The sequence below is a fragment of the Hippocampus bargibanti genome, linkage group LG04 (genome assembly GCF_051943395.1).
Source record: "Hippocampus bargibanti isolate YZ-2025 linkage group LG04, ASM5194339v1, whole genome shotgun sequence".
Taxonomy (NCBI): Eukaryota; Metazoa; Chordata; class Actinopteri; order Syngnathiformes; family Syngnathidae; genus Hippocampus; species Hippocampus bargibanti.
This window is the reverse complement of record NC_142737.1, coordinates 8,685,826-8,701,115: the sequence shown is the minus strand read 5'-3', so window position 1 is coordinate 8,701,115 and position 15,290 is coordinate 8,685,826. Positions and strand designations below refer to the sequence as shown.

Here is a 15,290-nt window from a genome sequence, read left to right as displayed (position 1 = left end):
CATGACTCAGGATCCCTTTCAATGAATGCAATTTTTTTTCAAAAATAATATACAGTAAAGTCTCGTTATATCGATACGCAAGGGAATCCGAAAAAATATCGATATAACCGGGACTATCGATATATCCGATCCTGTGGGGGGGGGGGGGGGGGTGCGTAGATGCGGCATCTTTGTTATGGCATGTAATTTCATCATTGGGTTCATGGATTGCGTATCTAACATGTTTTTTGTACAGTAGTGAAGTGAAAACTAAAGTTGTGCATAAAATAAAAACGTCTTTACACTTTTTAATGACTATTTCCTTTCAAAAATGCAACCAACCAATGCTAAATCGTCAAGTTCTATTCACACGAAGCCACGAACGCCAGCATGTACAATCATATGAAAAACAGTGATTGTTGCAAACAATAAAGATATCTGGATGCAACACAATTAAATACTGTACGTGGATGAAAAACCAAAACTGCAACGTTTACATAACTTACGTGACGTTCGAGAGTGTCTGAATAGAATGCCGGCGCGCAGCTGTGACGTTACAACAGCTTTTTGACTGACTCAAGAAACACAAAAAGTGATGTTGGTTGCCCTTTAATGCACAGTATGGAATGTACAGTCATTTTCAAAATCATGACGCTTCAGCAGACAAAACAACAAACATTGTTGCAAAAAACGCTTGCATTCATGTAACAGTACATGTACATAACACTGCAATTAGTATGTATGTAAGCTATTTAAAAAAGTCATCAATCTTCTTCTGCTTCCCATTTTTATATTTTAATATGAACACTTCCATCTTGTTTAACATTTCTAAAAAACCGGATGCATTTTCTACGGATTCAAAGAAAGATCGCGTGTCCGCAACCCCTTGCAACGCTTTTGTCGAAGTTGCAAAAGGTGTGCATTCAGTCGCTTCTTCTTCATCGTCATTAGCATCATCATCATCACGGGAATCTACTGTGGCATACTTGGCTTTGACCTCCGCTGCGATATCCGCATCTGATGAGCTTGGGAATGTCGCAATGTCTTTGTCGACTGCGACATACGATGCAATGTCGGCGACTTTTAGCTTTTCAGCCAACACTGCAAGAGGAATGTTGTCGTCATCCTCTTCGTTAGCTGCAGATGTTTCCTCACTGCACCCTGGATTTTCAAATTTGCAGTGACGGAAGCAGTTCTTGATGGTGTTTTCGGACACCGTGCTCCACGCTTTGGAAATTGCTCTGATGGCATCCAAAACAGTCCATTGTTGAAGACACACGAGCAGCCGTCTGATACACACGAGCTGCCGTCTGAAAATGGCGTCTGCTCGGGAGAGCTGCTCACGTAACAAGACACGTGACCAAGTTGACCAATGGCGAAACGGATATATCGATGTAAACAACAAAAATGGCCGGCGGGGGATGAAAAGGAGCACCGTAATAACCGGATTATCGTAACAACCGGGTATCGTACTAAACGGTACTAATTATACATAAAAAGACTAGAAATGTGCAAGGGAAATGAAAATAATATCGTAATAAGCGGTACTATCGTTATAACCGATATCGATATAACGAGACTTTACTGTATAAATAAATATATTTTCCCAAATATAAGGGACACGACATAAGGTGCTACAGTAGAGGCTGGGGTTACGCAACACTTCTACACGGGGAAACGGTGTCAGTTGCTGCTGACAGTAGTTGTGAGACCTGTTGTGGCTCAATATCAATACACCATATATCACATATAAGGCACATCTGCGTATAAGGCGCAGGATCTTCCTTTGAAGAAAATGAAGGCTTTTGGGTGCACCTAATACACTGGAAAATACGGTATATAAAACCAAACCAAATTCAATGGAGAAAGTGGTGTGTGGAAAAAAAAAAAGATTTTGAGGAACGTGTGTGTGTGTGTGTGTGTGTGTGTGTGTGCGCGTGCGTGTGTGTGTGTGTGTGTGTGTGTGTGTGTGTGTGTGTGTGTGCGTGTGTGTGTGTGTGTGTGTGTGTGTGTGTGTGTTTCGACTGACTAGTCTCTTCCTCTTGTCCTGCTCGTTCGGAGGCTCCTCATCGTCACTCAGCTTGGGCTCTTCAAAGTGGCTCATCAGCATGCAGCTGCAAACACAATAATGTTCCACTTAATATTAATAACCATACCTATAGAGACCACTCCAGGGTAAGCAGCATATGCACATGCACACACGCTGACAAAAATAAGGGCGCTTGCTCGTCATACTGTTTTATTAAATGCAGGGAAAACAAAAGAATTCTGAGTCTTTCGCCCTCGTACTGTATTTTCCGGTGTATAAGGTGCACCCAATTGTCTTGATTTTCTTCAAAAGATGACCCTGCACCTTATACACAGGTGTGCCTTATATGTGAAGTAATATTGAGCCACAACAGATCTCACAACTACTATTAGCAGCCACGATACCATTTTCCACTGTAAAATAGTGTGTAACCCCTGTCTCTACTGGAGCACCTTATGACGTGGTTTGCCTTATATGTGGAAAACTTTTATAGATTTAGATAGTATTTTTGGATAACTTTTCATTTTGTTTATTGAAGGTGCGCCGTCTACTACAGTGCACCTTATACAGTATATGGGAAAAGTTTAAAAATCCAACATTCATTGGGGGTGCGCCTTATACTCCAGTGCGCCTTATACACCGGAAAATAGGGTATTTATTCTGAGGTCGAATTTTAGGCCCGCCTAAAATCCCGTTTGTCATGTCTGTAAATTTAACGTCGCCGAGGGAGTTTAGCCAACATTCTGAAGAGTATAAACTGATTTGAATAACATTCATGCTTACAGATGTATTTATCATGTATGGTTCTCCAATCAACCTCAAAGTTCAACAGTCAATCTAGAAAATCGGATTTAAAAACAAAGCTGGGAAAAGTGGTTTAAAAAAAGTTTTGACTCCTCTTTTTTTGTTGGGGGAAGATCATTCAGTGTCTGTAGGTGGAGCCCTCAAGTGGTCAGGAAGGACATTGCACAGCAATCTCAAGGCCCTATTAGGCATGGTAAATACGCCAATGTGCCTTATACACCGGAAAATACTGTCATTTTATCATGAAAAGATATGTGGACTTGCCGGCTATATATCTACACCTTTGTTTGTGTACTTTCGGTTATGAATGGTCTTAACAAGGACTGATGGATGGATTTTGAATGTATGTGCTTCTTCTCACGCTACGTAAACATCATTCATCACCGTCAGTAACGTACTGAAAAATAGTTGACAGCTCCAATCAAGTTATTATTCTTATTCAATTTTGCGAGTGGTGCAAGTGGATGCTGAATGCAACTCCAGCATACATATGGACAGTTTATCGCCTGCTTTTAAGTATAAAACTCAAATGCATCACTTGGCTGTGAAGCACGGAAAGTGCGCGCGTGCAGCAGGAACATCAAAACTAACTTTTATTTGTGAACGCGTGCAAGTTTATTTTTCCCCAGCACATTCAGAGCCAGAAAAGAGCAACACTGACATCAGGAAGCGCCAAGATCACAAAATTAGGCTGATGCTTCATCGAGAAAGAGCGGCGACATACTTGGAGGCGGATTTCACTTTCAAAGGACGATGGGATATTCCCTTTGCATGTCAAGCACGGGACACTTTCTCTTCAATCGACTGACCCTCTCTTCAGTATCCAGCACTAAAGGCACACTTTCAACCTTGCGCTTATCGAGATGCTGCTGCCAATCATGGATTAATGAAAAGAATGCCGGGATGGAAGTGGATGTTCCAACAATGCATTTGCAGTGCATGCAAGGAATGCGTACTTACTCTTTGTATGTGCTCGTCTCGGGATCTTCCGTCATCACGTCATGCAAGCACTCCACGCAGATGTTGATAATGCCACAAAACTTGTCCTGGATCACACTGCATGACACACAAAAATGAATTAATAAAAATAAATAAAATAATAAAATAAAAAAAATGGAAAAAACGTCAAGGTTACTGATTGCACTAGAAAATGTTTGTGTCCGATAAGACAAATGAGAGCAACATTGTAACAAAGAGTCACAATTTGTTAAATCCAACCGTCAATGGAAGTCTTTCTAGTTGCAATATGCACACTTGAGAGACCAACTTAAGTCATTCAGGAATTTGTGAATAGAAAATATGACGTGGAGCGCCATTCCCGAATTTGTTCGGGTTTTGGTTTTTATTGCAGGGGGTGCCAATAAAGCGCTGATCAGACCTCTGGCAATGTTTTTCCCTCCCACGTGGGGGCAGCATTTGCCATTTGTACAACCACCCCAATTTCAAGATCATATAACTTCAGACCAAAATAATTTAGGAATTAACTCTTTTTTTCAGATGAAAGTATATATATATATATATATATATATATATATATATATATATATATATATATATATATATATATATATACAGTAAAGTCTCGTTATATCGATATCGGATATATCGATAGTCCCGGTTATATCGATACTATTTCTATGCACGCACGGAGACAATTACATGCAAACAGGGTCGGATATATCGATAGTCCCGGTTATATCGATATTTTTTCGGACTCCCTTGAATATCGATATAACGAGACTTTACTGTATATATATATATATATATATATATACACACACACACACACACACACACACACACTGCAGTGTTCTTTAACAGTATTCCCCCAGTGAGTGCATTTGTGCAAACACAAATCAGCAAGTCTTCGGGCCCTAAAGAATATTGACTCAAGTATCCTGTTTGTCTTTTACTTGCAGCTTGTTATCTTTCAGATTAAATTCCACCGACTTGAATTAAAAGCACAAGTCACCAGCAACGGCGCGCAAGTAATCACAGTAGGCATTGGATAAAATCACAATTGACGTATACTCTTAACTGTGGTGGTGAAGTGAGTTTTAATTGGAAAGCGATAGCGATATATCGATATTCAAGGGAGTCCGAAAAAATATCTATATAACCGGGACTATCGATATATCCGATCCTGCGCCGAACTGCATTAAACAAAAGCCGCCAAAAGAGGGCAGCCAAGCGCCATATAAGAAACGGAGCTGGCCATTAGCTCTCTTTTTTTTTGGGTGAGAGATGTTCCCCCAATGTTGCCTCAAAATGGCACATATAATTCTTTAATGATTGTAAAAATGTATGCTTTAATCTTCAGAACTACAGTGTATTTGAAACATATTCATAACTGGATGTGTAACAAGAAAGCATATTATCCGAATCTGAAGCCATTGTTTGGATTCACAAGCAATGCAAGACGTCGGCGTGAAGTCATTTTTATTTGCATTTGAATAAAAAGTGACATCGGCTGTCCTTTCATACACAGTATGGAATGTTAATAATTTTCAAAATCATCGCGCTTCAGCAGACAAAACAAGAAACATTGTTGCAAAAAACGATTGCATTCATATACAGTACAGTGGGCATGTACATAACACAACAGGGAAACTGCAACGCTTACATCTTACTGTATTATGTATACAATTTAAAAAAGTCATCAATCTTCTTCTGCTTCCCATTTTTACCTTTTAACACAAACACTTCAATCTCGTCTGCTACACACGAGCTAGCGTCTGAAAATGAAAATGGCTCTGCTACACGGGTGCTGGGCACGTAACCAAGTCGACCAATGGCGCGACTGATGGCGTGACACGTAACCAAGACACGTGACCAAGTTGATCAATGGCGCGACCGATGGCGTGTCACGTGACAAAGTCACACGGCCAAGTCGACCAATAGCGCGACCGATGGCGGCTCATGTGACCAAGTCCACCAATGGCGTGACCGATGGCGGCTCACGTAACAAGACACGTGACCAAGTTGACCAATGGCGCGACGGATATATCGATATAAACAAGAAAAATGGCCGGCGGGGGATGAAAAGGAGCATCGTAATAACCAGATTATCGTAATAACCGGGTATCGTACTAAACGGTACTAATTGTACATAAAAAGACTAGAAATGTGCAAGGGAAATGAAAATAGTATCGTAATAAGCGGTACTATCGATATAACCGATATCGATATAACGAGACTTTACTATATATATATATATATATATATATATATATATATATATATATATATATATATATATATATATATATATATATATACAGTGAGACCTCAACTTACAAACACCTCAACTTACAAACCTTTTGTCTTACAAACGTCAAATTTATTAAAAATTAAACCTTATAAGCACTATTTTCATAATACACACCCACCACGGCTGGCGGAGTGATCTTCGGCGGAAGCACACGACCGAACAGCACCAGAGGTTAAGTTAGCAACAGTCCTTATGGAAGGTGACTCTCCTTCCATAAGCCATCAACGACCATCAAAAAGGTAAATAAAACTTTATTTTACAGCACAGTTTATTTCTTTAATTACAGTCGTCATGTAATGCGTCTCTCTTTCCAAATAGCAATTCCCTTTGACATTTGACCTCCAACGCCATTCCATCAAGCCATAAATGACCATCACAAATGTAAATAAAGTGACTTTATGATACAATGCGGTGTATTTCTTTCATTACAATACAATAGCACATTTATTATACATATAATAAGGTATGTTGTGTGTAGTTTTAAGGCTTATTTAGTTGAAAAGTATATTTTAATGAAACCCGGGAACGGATTATTCTCATTTTAATCGTTTCCTATGGGATTTTTTTTTTTTGAGATACACACTTTTTGCCTTACACACTCTGTCGGGGAACCAATTAAGTTCGTAAATTGAGGTCTCACTGTATATATATATATATATATATATATATATATATATATATATATATATATATATATATATATATATATATATATATATATATAGATATAGATATATATACACAGTTCACTTTGTATACTATATATAAAATCCTCGTCTCACCCACCATGGGTGGTGTCTGTCCCCATTTCAGCTTGGGTCCTCTACCAGAGGCCAGGAAGCTTGAGGGTTCTGCGCAGTATCCGTGCTGTTCCCAGCACTGCGCTTTTCTGGACAGAGATATCCGATGTTGTTCCCGGGATCTGTTGCAACCACTCGTCGAGTTTGGGGGTCACTGCCCCAAGTGCTCCGACCACCACAGGCACGACTGTCACCTTTACCTTCCAGGCTCTCTCCAGCTCCTCTCTGAGCCCTTGGTATTTCTCGATTTTCTCATGTTCCTTCTTTCTGATGTTTCCATCACTCTGGACCGCTACATCCACGACAACGGCTTTCCTTTCCCCTTTATCTATGACCACGATATCTGGTTGGTTGGCCATTACCATCTTGTCAGTCTGTATCTGGAAGTCCCACAGGATTTTTGCTCGGTCATTCTCCACCACCTTGGGAGGTGTTTCCCATTTTGACCTTGGGGTTTCCAGTCCATACTCCGCACAGATGTTTCGGTAGACTATGCCAGCCACCTGGTTATGGCGCTCCATGTAGGCTTTCCCTGCCAGCATCTTACACCCTGCAGTTACGTGTTGGATTGTCTCAGGTGCCTCTTTGCACAACCTACACCTTGGGTCTTGTCTGGTGTGGTATATCCCTGCCTCTATGGCTCTGGTGTTCAGGGCCTGCTCTTGGGCAGCCAGGATGAGTGCCTCTGTGCTGTCCTTTAGGCCAGCCCTCTCTAGCCACTGATAGGACTTCTTGAGATCAGCCACTTCTGCTGTAGTTCGGTGGTACATCCCGTGTAGGGTCTTTTCCTCCCATGATTGTCCCTCTTCCAGCACCTCATCCTCTGTTCCCCATTGACTGAGACATTCTCTGAGTACATCATCCGTTGGAGCCTTCTCTTTGATGTATTCATGGAGCTTGGATGTTTCATCCTGGACAGTGGCTGTCACACTCACTAGTCCCCGGCCTCCTTCCTTACGGCTTGTGTACAGTCTCAGGGTGCTGGACTTGGGATGGAACCCTCCGTGCATGGTGAGGAGTTTTCGGGTCTTAACATCCGTGGTCTGAATCTCTTCCTTTGGCCACCTTATTATTCCTGCAGGGTATCTGATCACTGGCAGGGCATAGCTGTTTATTGCCCGGGTCTTGTTCTTGCCATTGCCATTATATATATATATATATATATATATATATATAGTATACAAAGTGAACTGTGTTACCTGTGTTATTGCGGTGGCAACAGGAGGGAAACAAAAAAAATCTGGGTATCTCCAAGGAATAACCAGTTTCCAACTTTTCAGGTCTTCAAAGTCTGGAGGTTCCACCATAATTAACAGCTGCAACACCCACTCATCTATACATGTTTTCAAACTCTCCGATTAGCTGCGTTGACTTTGGTCTACTTGAGCCATGGCGAGTATCATATTCCTGTGACGCCAAAACACTGATAATGAGCATTCAAATAAGTGACCACACCACCGCAAATTCACAAAGTGTACGCTGAAGCAGAACAGGAAAAATAATTGAGGACCTCGGCTACAGGCCACGAGGCAGCCGGGCACGTTAAAGCACATTTAGGGAAAATGATGCCTTAACGAGACCCACTCCCACACCAACTGGTCTGCTTTGCATAACTAATTTGTAGTGCTTAACTCCACCGTTATTTATGACTCTTTCTCTCCCAAATGAGCAGTACAAAAGCAGAAGTTGGAAAACTTAAAGAAATCTCCACTCAACTCCGGTTTGACAACTTTGTGTCACAATTTGAAACAACATGCGAAATATTGAACAAGATACAAACCCCTTCCAATTGAGCTGCGATTCTACATCAGATAGTTTATTTGTCATGCGGTGAGCGAAAAGCCAAGGCTGTCATATACAATTGGAAATAGTCGAGGAAGCATGACAAAGGATTTCGTGGCTGTCTAACATGACACAATCGAGACAGCGGAAAATGTCAGTCGTCCAAAGGTCTTGATGAGAAAGTTCATCACAATGTGAAACGGATCACCAGAAAATGCTAACTTTAAATCCACATTTTAAATTTTCAATCACGTCACGCAGGAAATGTATTATCAAAAACTCACATTATGTTTATTCTGTCATGTATGTGGTCATCTACAAAGGGAAAGTGTTTTTCCTCATACACTGCCAGATGATGTGCAAATATGTATTCACTCCAGTGCCCAAGTATTTGTCATTGTCACTTGAATTCCAGGACTCACAGAATATAGTTTTAGGACTACATAAACATTCAATACAGCGTTAGAAACCGTAGACTCAATTCTTTCCTAAGAAAAAAAGTTAATTCCTAAATTGTAGAGGTCTGGAGTTATATGAGCTTGAGATGAGGGCGGCTGCACAAAATACAATACAATACATACATACTGGTTTTTATAGCGGTTTATCAATAGCTGAAGCTGTAACAAAGCACTAACATGGATAAAAGGGAAATGCGGCCCCCTTGTGGAAAACAAAAAACATTGCCAGAGGCCATGGCCAGCGCTTTATCAGCACCTAAGCATGAAAAACAAAACCCAAACAAATTCGGGAATGGTGCTCTACTTCATATTTTGAATTCCTGAATAAATTCGTGAATGGCAGTGAATGAGTTAATGAGCGTATGAGAAGGATGGACATGGATATAATATATAAAAAATTCTCATTCAGAAATTGAGTGAGCAAATACATTTTGGTAGCAACACATGAATAATGCTCTCCAAGCATGAACAGAACCCCGATGCTAGTATTAAACTTTCTGTGAAAAATTGGAACTGAAGAGGCACGAAAAGGATACACAAACTAGCAGGAGTCACAGTGATACTTGAATGACTCAAAGGACTTCTCCACAGAACCAATCTGGGGCTGGGGCTACTCCGATGTCAACGAGACGAGCGCCTCTCTTATAAATAATTGCAATGTTACATTTTCCTTTGCAGAAGGTCGCAAACAGACACCCACCTATGCCAAAGTCCAAGTCCCTGGAGCCTGATCGAACGCAGCTGCAGAATATTTCTTCCTTATTATAATTGTTTGTTTTTTTGTTTACAAATTGCTTGATTGAAAACACACACACCAGTGGACAAAAGATTAAAGCCCTAGACAGAAATTTCCAGACATACGAAAAATGTACTCTCTCATGATACATTAAGTTTCAACACACATCATTTTGAGTAGCGGACTGTCAAGGCTTGCAAAGCCTTCTCTGCTGGCCTAAAAATATCTGAATCACAGACTGATGTTAATTATGTTTTGGTCATAAATTATTATTCAATAATTCCAAATTGTCTTTCATCTTCCCTTCATTACTTTTCCACTGTTGCGCTGCTTCTAAACGTGTGTTTTCGTATTTAAGCATTTAACCAATCACATTTCAGCCATCATTTGTTACCAGCGTCAGAAATTTACCTGGACGCCCTCACAATCATTTCTTCGGGCCCTCTCGCATCAAAGGTGTCGATCAAACTGTTGCTTTAACCAATCAAATTCTGAGTTGACAACCCAAAAGGGGTAGCTGCGCCTGCGTGAACACGCAGCGGCTCCCCTCTCTCTCCAGGCAAATCGGCGTTTTCGTGTTTATTATGTTTGTCATTAGAAGTGCCTTGCCCGCTGGGTCTGAGAGGACAGTAATTTCATCTGTGCTGTATGTCATGCATATTAGCATATTTGACAATAAAGCTGACTTTGACTTGACTTTGACTTCTTGCAGGTGGTGGTCAACGTCGGAGTTTTCTTAAACTATGATTGGCTAGTGACTAGCCAATCAATCAAGACCTAGGAGTGATATGCACGGCCAGCCATTGGTCATACTTGACATGAATCACGATTAGCAATCGTTTTGAAAGAGCACGTTTGATGGTGAAAAAAATGTGAATAGGTGCAGAATAGCAAACCACTACTCAGCATATGTTAGCAGAAAATCTATTCCTACCCCTCAAAGCACACAAAGAGGCATAAGAAGGGTGTTGAAGGACCCCCCCCCCCCCCCCCCCCCCCCCCTTCACCCAAATGCTTGTGTTATTGACTGACAGATGTGTTACCTGTTGTCAGACGGTAAGAGCGAAAGCAGGGCCAGGGCGGACAGCTTCCTCCTTTCAGGCTGCGTGATGTTGTCCATGCGGTCCACCCACATTTCAATCACACTGCCTAACAACTGGTCAATCTGGTAGAACAAAGGGATGGCAAGCCGTGTGTTAAAAGAAAGGAGCGGAAATTAACGCTCTTTGACGGCGCCTGAATTCATCTTCTTGCTTATGAGAATCGACCTTCCCCATTTTTCCCCCTGCCTCATTTAGCGGCGACTGTAGACGAGAGGCGCTTCGCGCCGGAGAGTGACAGCTGAGGGATTTTTTTTCAAACAGCCTATTCTTTCCTTTTATCCATTTAGATTAAGACTCAGCTATAAACAGTAGGTGATTCATTTTCTTTTAGCTGGGGCAAAAACAATTTCAAAGTTTCAGAATAAAAGAGGCCGAGGGCATTGACTCAGTGGTACTATTTGCGAATCCATGGCTCATCACTTTCAGCCCAGTTTCTAAACGATTCACTTTTCACAATGACTTTTCAGCTGTTGTCCTTAACATGCGTTGAAAGGGACTGCTGAGGAGACAGAAATGAAGGACAGGCACTGATTCTCACCTTCTGGCCAGACTCTGAGGCCATCTGAGTGAGCAGCGATGAGAAGAAGCTGGAGTTTTGCAAAAGGACCCGGCCCATGATGCCTAAGTAGGTGGACATCACCACAGGGTATCGCTGCACAAAAAAAAGAGGAGAATCCATATGAAGACAGAAATTCAAGGGGAAAAAAATCCAAGACATTGCAGAGTAAAATCACGTCAGTTTACTTGAATTCAAACAAACCTATTTATCATCTATATGTGATAAATATCTAAAAATAATTGATGCGTACATATATATCTATTTTAGGTTCATGACTTGGTGACTAATTGTGGCACAGCGGTCTGTGAAAGGGGCAGACACCAATTGAGTCAAATAGGTGTTTACAACCATGTAGGCAGAGTAATTGCAGTCAAGCGGGACGACTCACCTCGCCGTTCACTACGCCTCTGAGGACAGCTGGCAGCAAGGGCTGGAATATGTGGGCACCGAGTATGGGGCTAACCTTTAGAGCTATTTCTACCACCTTGCGAAAAAAACAACAACAAAGAGGCGGAAGTTGAGAGACAAAAAGCAGTAAGGACAATCACGGGCAGCCTGTTATGTAAAGACAACAAATAAATAAATGGGAGTAATAGTGAGTGAGAGAGAGAGAGAGACAGAGAGAGAGGGGGGGCGGGGGGTAAGAGAGTGTCATTAATTCAAATAAAGAAAGTGGACCAAAGATTGATCCCTGGGGAACCTCTCTCAGCCATCTCTAGAGCAGGGGTCGGGAACCTTTTTGAGCCATAAAAGTTAAATATTTAGAAATGTTTTTCAGTGAGAGCCGCACACACACACACGCACGCGATTTCAACAAAATGTGATGATATATTATTTAAAATAAAAAAAGAAGAGATACTGGCTACAATTCGAAAGTAAAAGCAAGACAATTAGAGAAGGCTCCCACTTCATGTTTATTTATAATGTAGTGAATTTGCAAAAAAAAAAAAAAAAAAAGAATCAATAAATAAAAAGATATGCCCCCTACGACATGTATCTCATGTTTCACTACAAGTCTGTTGATTTTTCAGACTTACTCCTTCTCCCTCATTAGCCTTCACACAATTAAACCTCCACCCAGGAATCATCAATGGCAATTCCCCGCACTCCGCACAATTAATTAGCTCAAGTGTGAATGACCAAAGGGAAGAGACAGACAAACACTGTGTCTGTCGGCCTATGATATTAGGATCATATGAACTTTTCAAAGAAGCGCCCAGACTGTCGCGGAGGGGGGCACTCGTGTGGGTTATTGAGTGCATGCGTAGGCTGACGTTTTCCTTGTGGCCAGAACAAAGTGTGCTCACTGCATACAAGAACCATGATGCCGCAATATTAATGTGAAAGGATCAAGTATGTATTTATTTGTATTTATTTAACTGTTGCTGCACAGAAAAGAAAGTACATAGTTTTGAATTTGTATGCGACAACACATTTTACGGTGTCCCGAAAGTGCTGTGGAAACTGTAAAGTAGAACTGTCGCGGCTTAGAATTAAAGCGGATTTACGTGGGACAAGAGATGTGAGACAGTCTCTTTTCATCAATGGATGCTACAGCTTTGTGTTTGGTTTGAACATTTAGCTTGTAGCAGACGTGCGCATTTCGGCACTATGATGCCACTGATCCACTGGTGAAAAGGACGCTTTCGAGAGTGGCTGCTTTTACAGCAGGTCCTGTATTTTGTTTTACTATTTCATCCTTTCCTCTTACTTTCATCACTTTGCTGCTGTGATATCTAAATTTCTCCACTGTGAGACTAATAAAGACTAATCCAATCCAATCCAAGTGACAAGGCCTACCTTCAGAATTTGGACTTGTCCTTCATTCGTGATGTCTTTCAGCAGCTCACAGAAGCACTGACATAAGGATTCGGCATAGTTCTGCAATAATACAAAAAAGCATCATAAGAAAATCATGTGGCTAATGAGAAGCTGAAACGGCAAATAACAAACTTAATATCCGACGACCGCTACAAATTCTGCACATTTTGGTGTATATCGCAGCATGACGATAGGTACCAATGAATGGTAAAAAGTTCAGAATTTTGAAAAAACCTCCCATCCCATAAAAAAATACTTCACTGTCTAACTATAATAATGAACACAGCAATATATTGGGGTTCACAATGAACAAATAATCTATTCCGAAAACAGTCTTTCAACATCAAATTATGCATTTGATCCTCTAAATGAATGTTAAGTACAGCTCACCTGGAGGAACTCCATTGGACACAAGTACAGGTAAGCATTGACAATTTGGAAGCACGTTCGATGGTTGTCTGAGCTCAACTCTGCACGAAAAGAAAAGAAAAAAAACAATGACACCAATACTTGTAAAACTTTGATTGAAAATACTGACAGCAATGCAAAAGGCAGAGAAAAGGACATGGTTATTTTCGAGTACCATATTGTCCAGTGTCTAAGGTACACCGGAGTATAAGGAACACCCCAATGAATGGTGTAATTTCAAACGTTTTCCATATATAAGGCACACCGGACTTTTAGGTGTTTTAAGTTTTCCAAATATAATACATAAATATCTAAAACGTTCTCAAATATAAGGTACGCCAATTTTATAAGGCGCTACAGTAGAGGCTGGGGTTACACAGTACTTCTTCCGCAGGGGAAAATGGAGTCGGTGGTTCCTGTCAGTCGTTGCGAGACCTGTTGAGGCTCAATATTACATCACATATAATGCACCCGGCATATAAGGCGCAGGGTCATCTTTTGAAGAAAATAGAGAATTTTGGGGGCGCCTTATACACCGGAAAATATGGTGAAATAAGCAGAACATAAGAACATTACATGTGCCAGGGAAGCACAACGCATGGACTGCAGGTTCCAATGTATCATCAACCAGGAACATTTCTTCAGCACGAGATATTTGGGGTTGAAATGAAAGCTGATATAGACAATGACCACGGTATAAAAAGAGAAAAAGATAAAGTTGAAAATCAATTAGATGAGCTTTTCTAATAAGCCCTTTCAGGATATGCAGGATGTGAGCGATTGAACAAGACAGCTTTGGGCTTACGTGGCTCCAAAGGGGCCGAGCGCTCATCTGCCAGCGCGACTGCATAACATTAACAACAACTTGATTATAATTAGTAAGCACCACTGACAACTTTATTTGGCAAGCGTAACTTATTCCATACTTGACCTCCAGTGTTTGCTGACCTTCACTGAAGCTTGTTGACATTCAAGCTCAGTGTTTGGAGGAAATACAAACTCCCTCTTGATAACTGTCCAGGCTCCATGGCACAGGCTAAGTGAAAACTATATGGATAAGTGCAGCGTGTTCTACCGGAAACAAATTCCTTGTGTGTTCTACATACTTGGCAATAAAGATGATTCTGATTCTGATTCTGATAATAAACTTTTTATTGGGACTTATACGGAATCCTCAAGTTTCGAAATAAGAGCAATGAGGTAAATAGGATGACTTTAATGATGACGATGAAAAAGTCAAATCTAAAAATCAAACAACTTTTTAAACACAATTTCCTACTTATTTTTCTCATGTGTCAATCGCTACATTGACATTGAATTGTCAGCCGAAATTGACAAGCGCAACTTTTATATCCTGTTCATTATTTCAAGCATAAATGTTAAATGAAAAAGAAATGTGAGTTGGCCACTGTGTTTGTTAACAGAGCAAGACAACATGAGTCGAGAAGGCTTTGTAGAATAAAAATGATTTTGCTATTTCATAACATACTATTAGTATTCCAAACGGGAGCTTATAAAATAAATACAAACAGTTAGGATA

General features: G+C 40.7%; 1 protein-coding gene across 1 annotated transcript in view; it reads right to left on the bottom strand.

The window, feature by feature from the left end:
• ipo11 (importin 11) overlaps positions 1–15,290 on the bottom strand; it is a 97,603-nt gene that overhangs the window by 17,960 nt on the left and 64,353 nt on the right. Inside the window, exons 23-29 of the mRNA XM_088993840.1 lie at positions 13,733–13,812; positions 13,322–13,402; positions 11,910–12,005; positions 11,501–11,614; positions 10,903–11,024; positions 3,773–3,868; positions 2,009–2,093 (exon numbers count right to left, since the gene is read on the bottom strand). Coding sequence (XP_088849966.1) covers positions 2,009–2,093; positions 3,773–3,868; positions 10,903–11,024; positions 11,501–11,614; positions 11,910–12,005; positions 13,322–13,402; positions 13,733–13,812 — 674 coding nt within the window. The remainder of the gene's footprint in view (positions 1–2,008; positions 2,094–3,772; positions 3,869–10,902; positions 11,025–11,500; positions 11,615–11,909; positions 12,006–13,321; positions 13,403–13,732; positions 13,813–15,290) is intronic.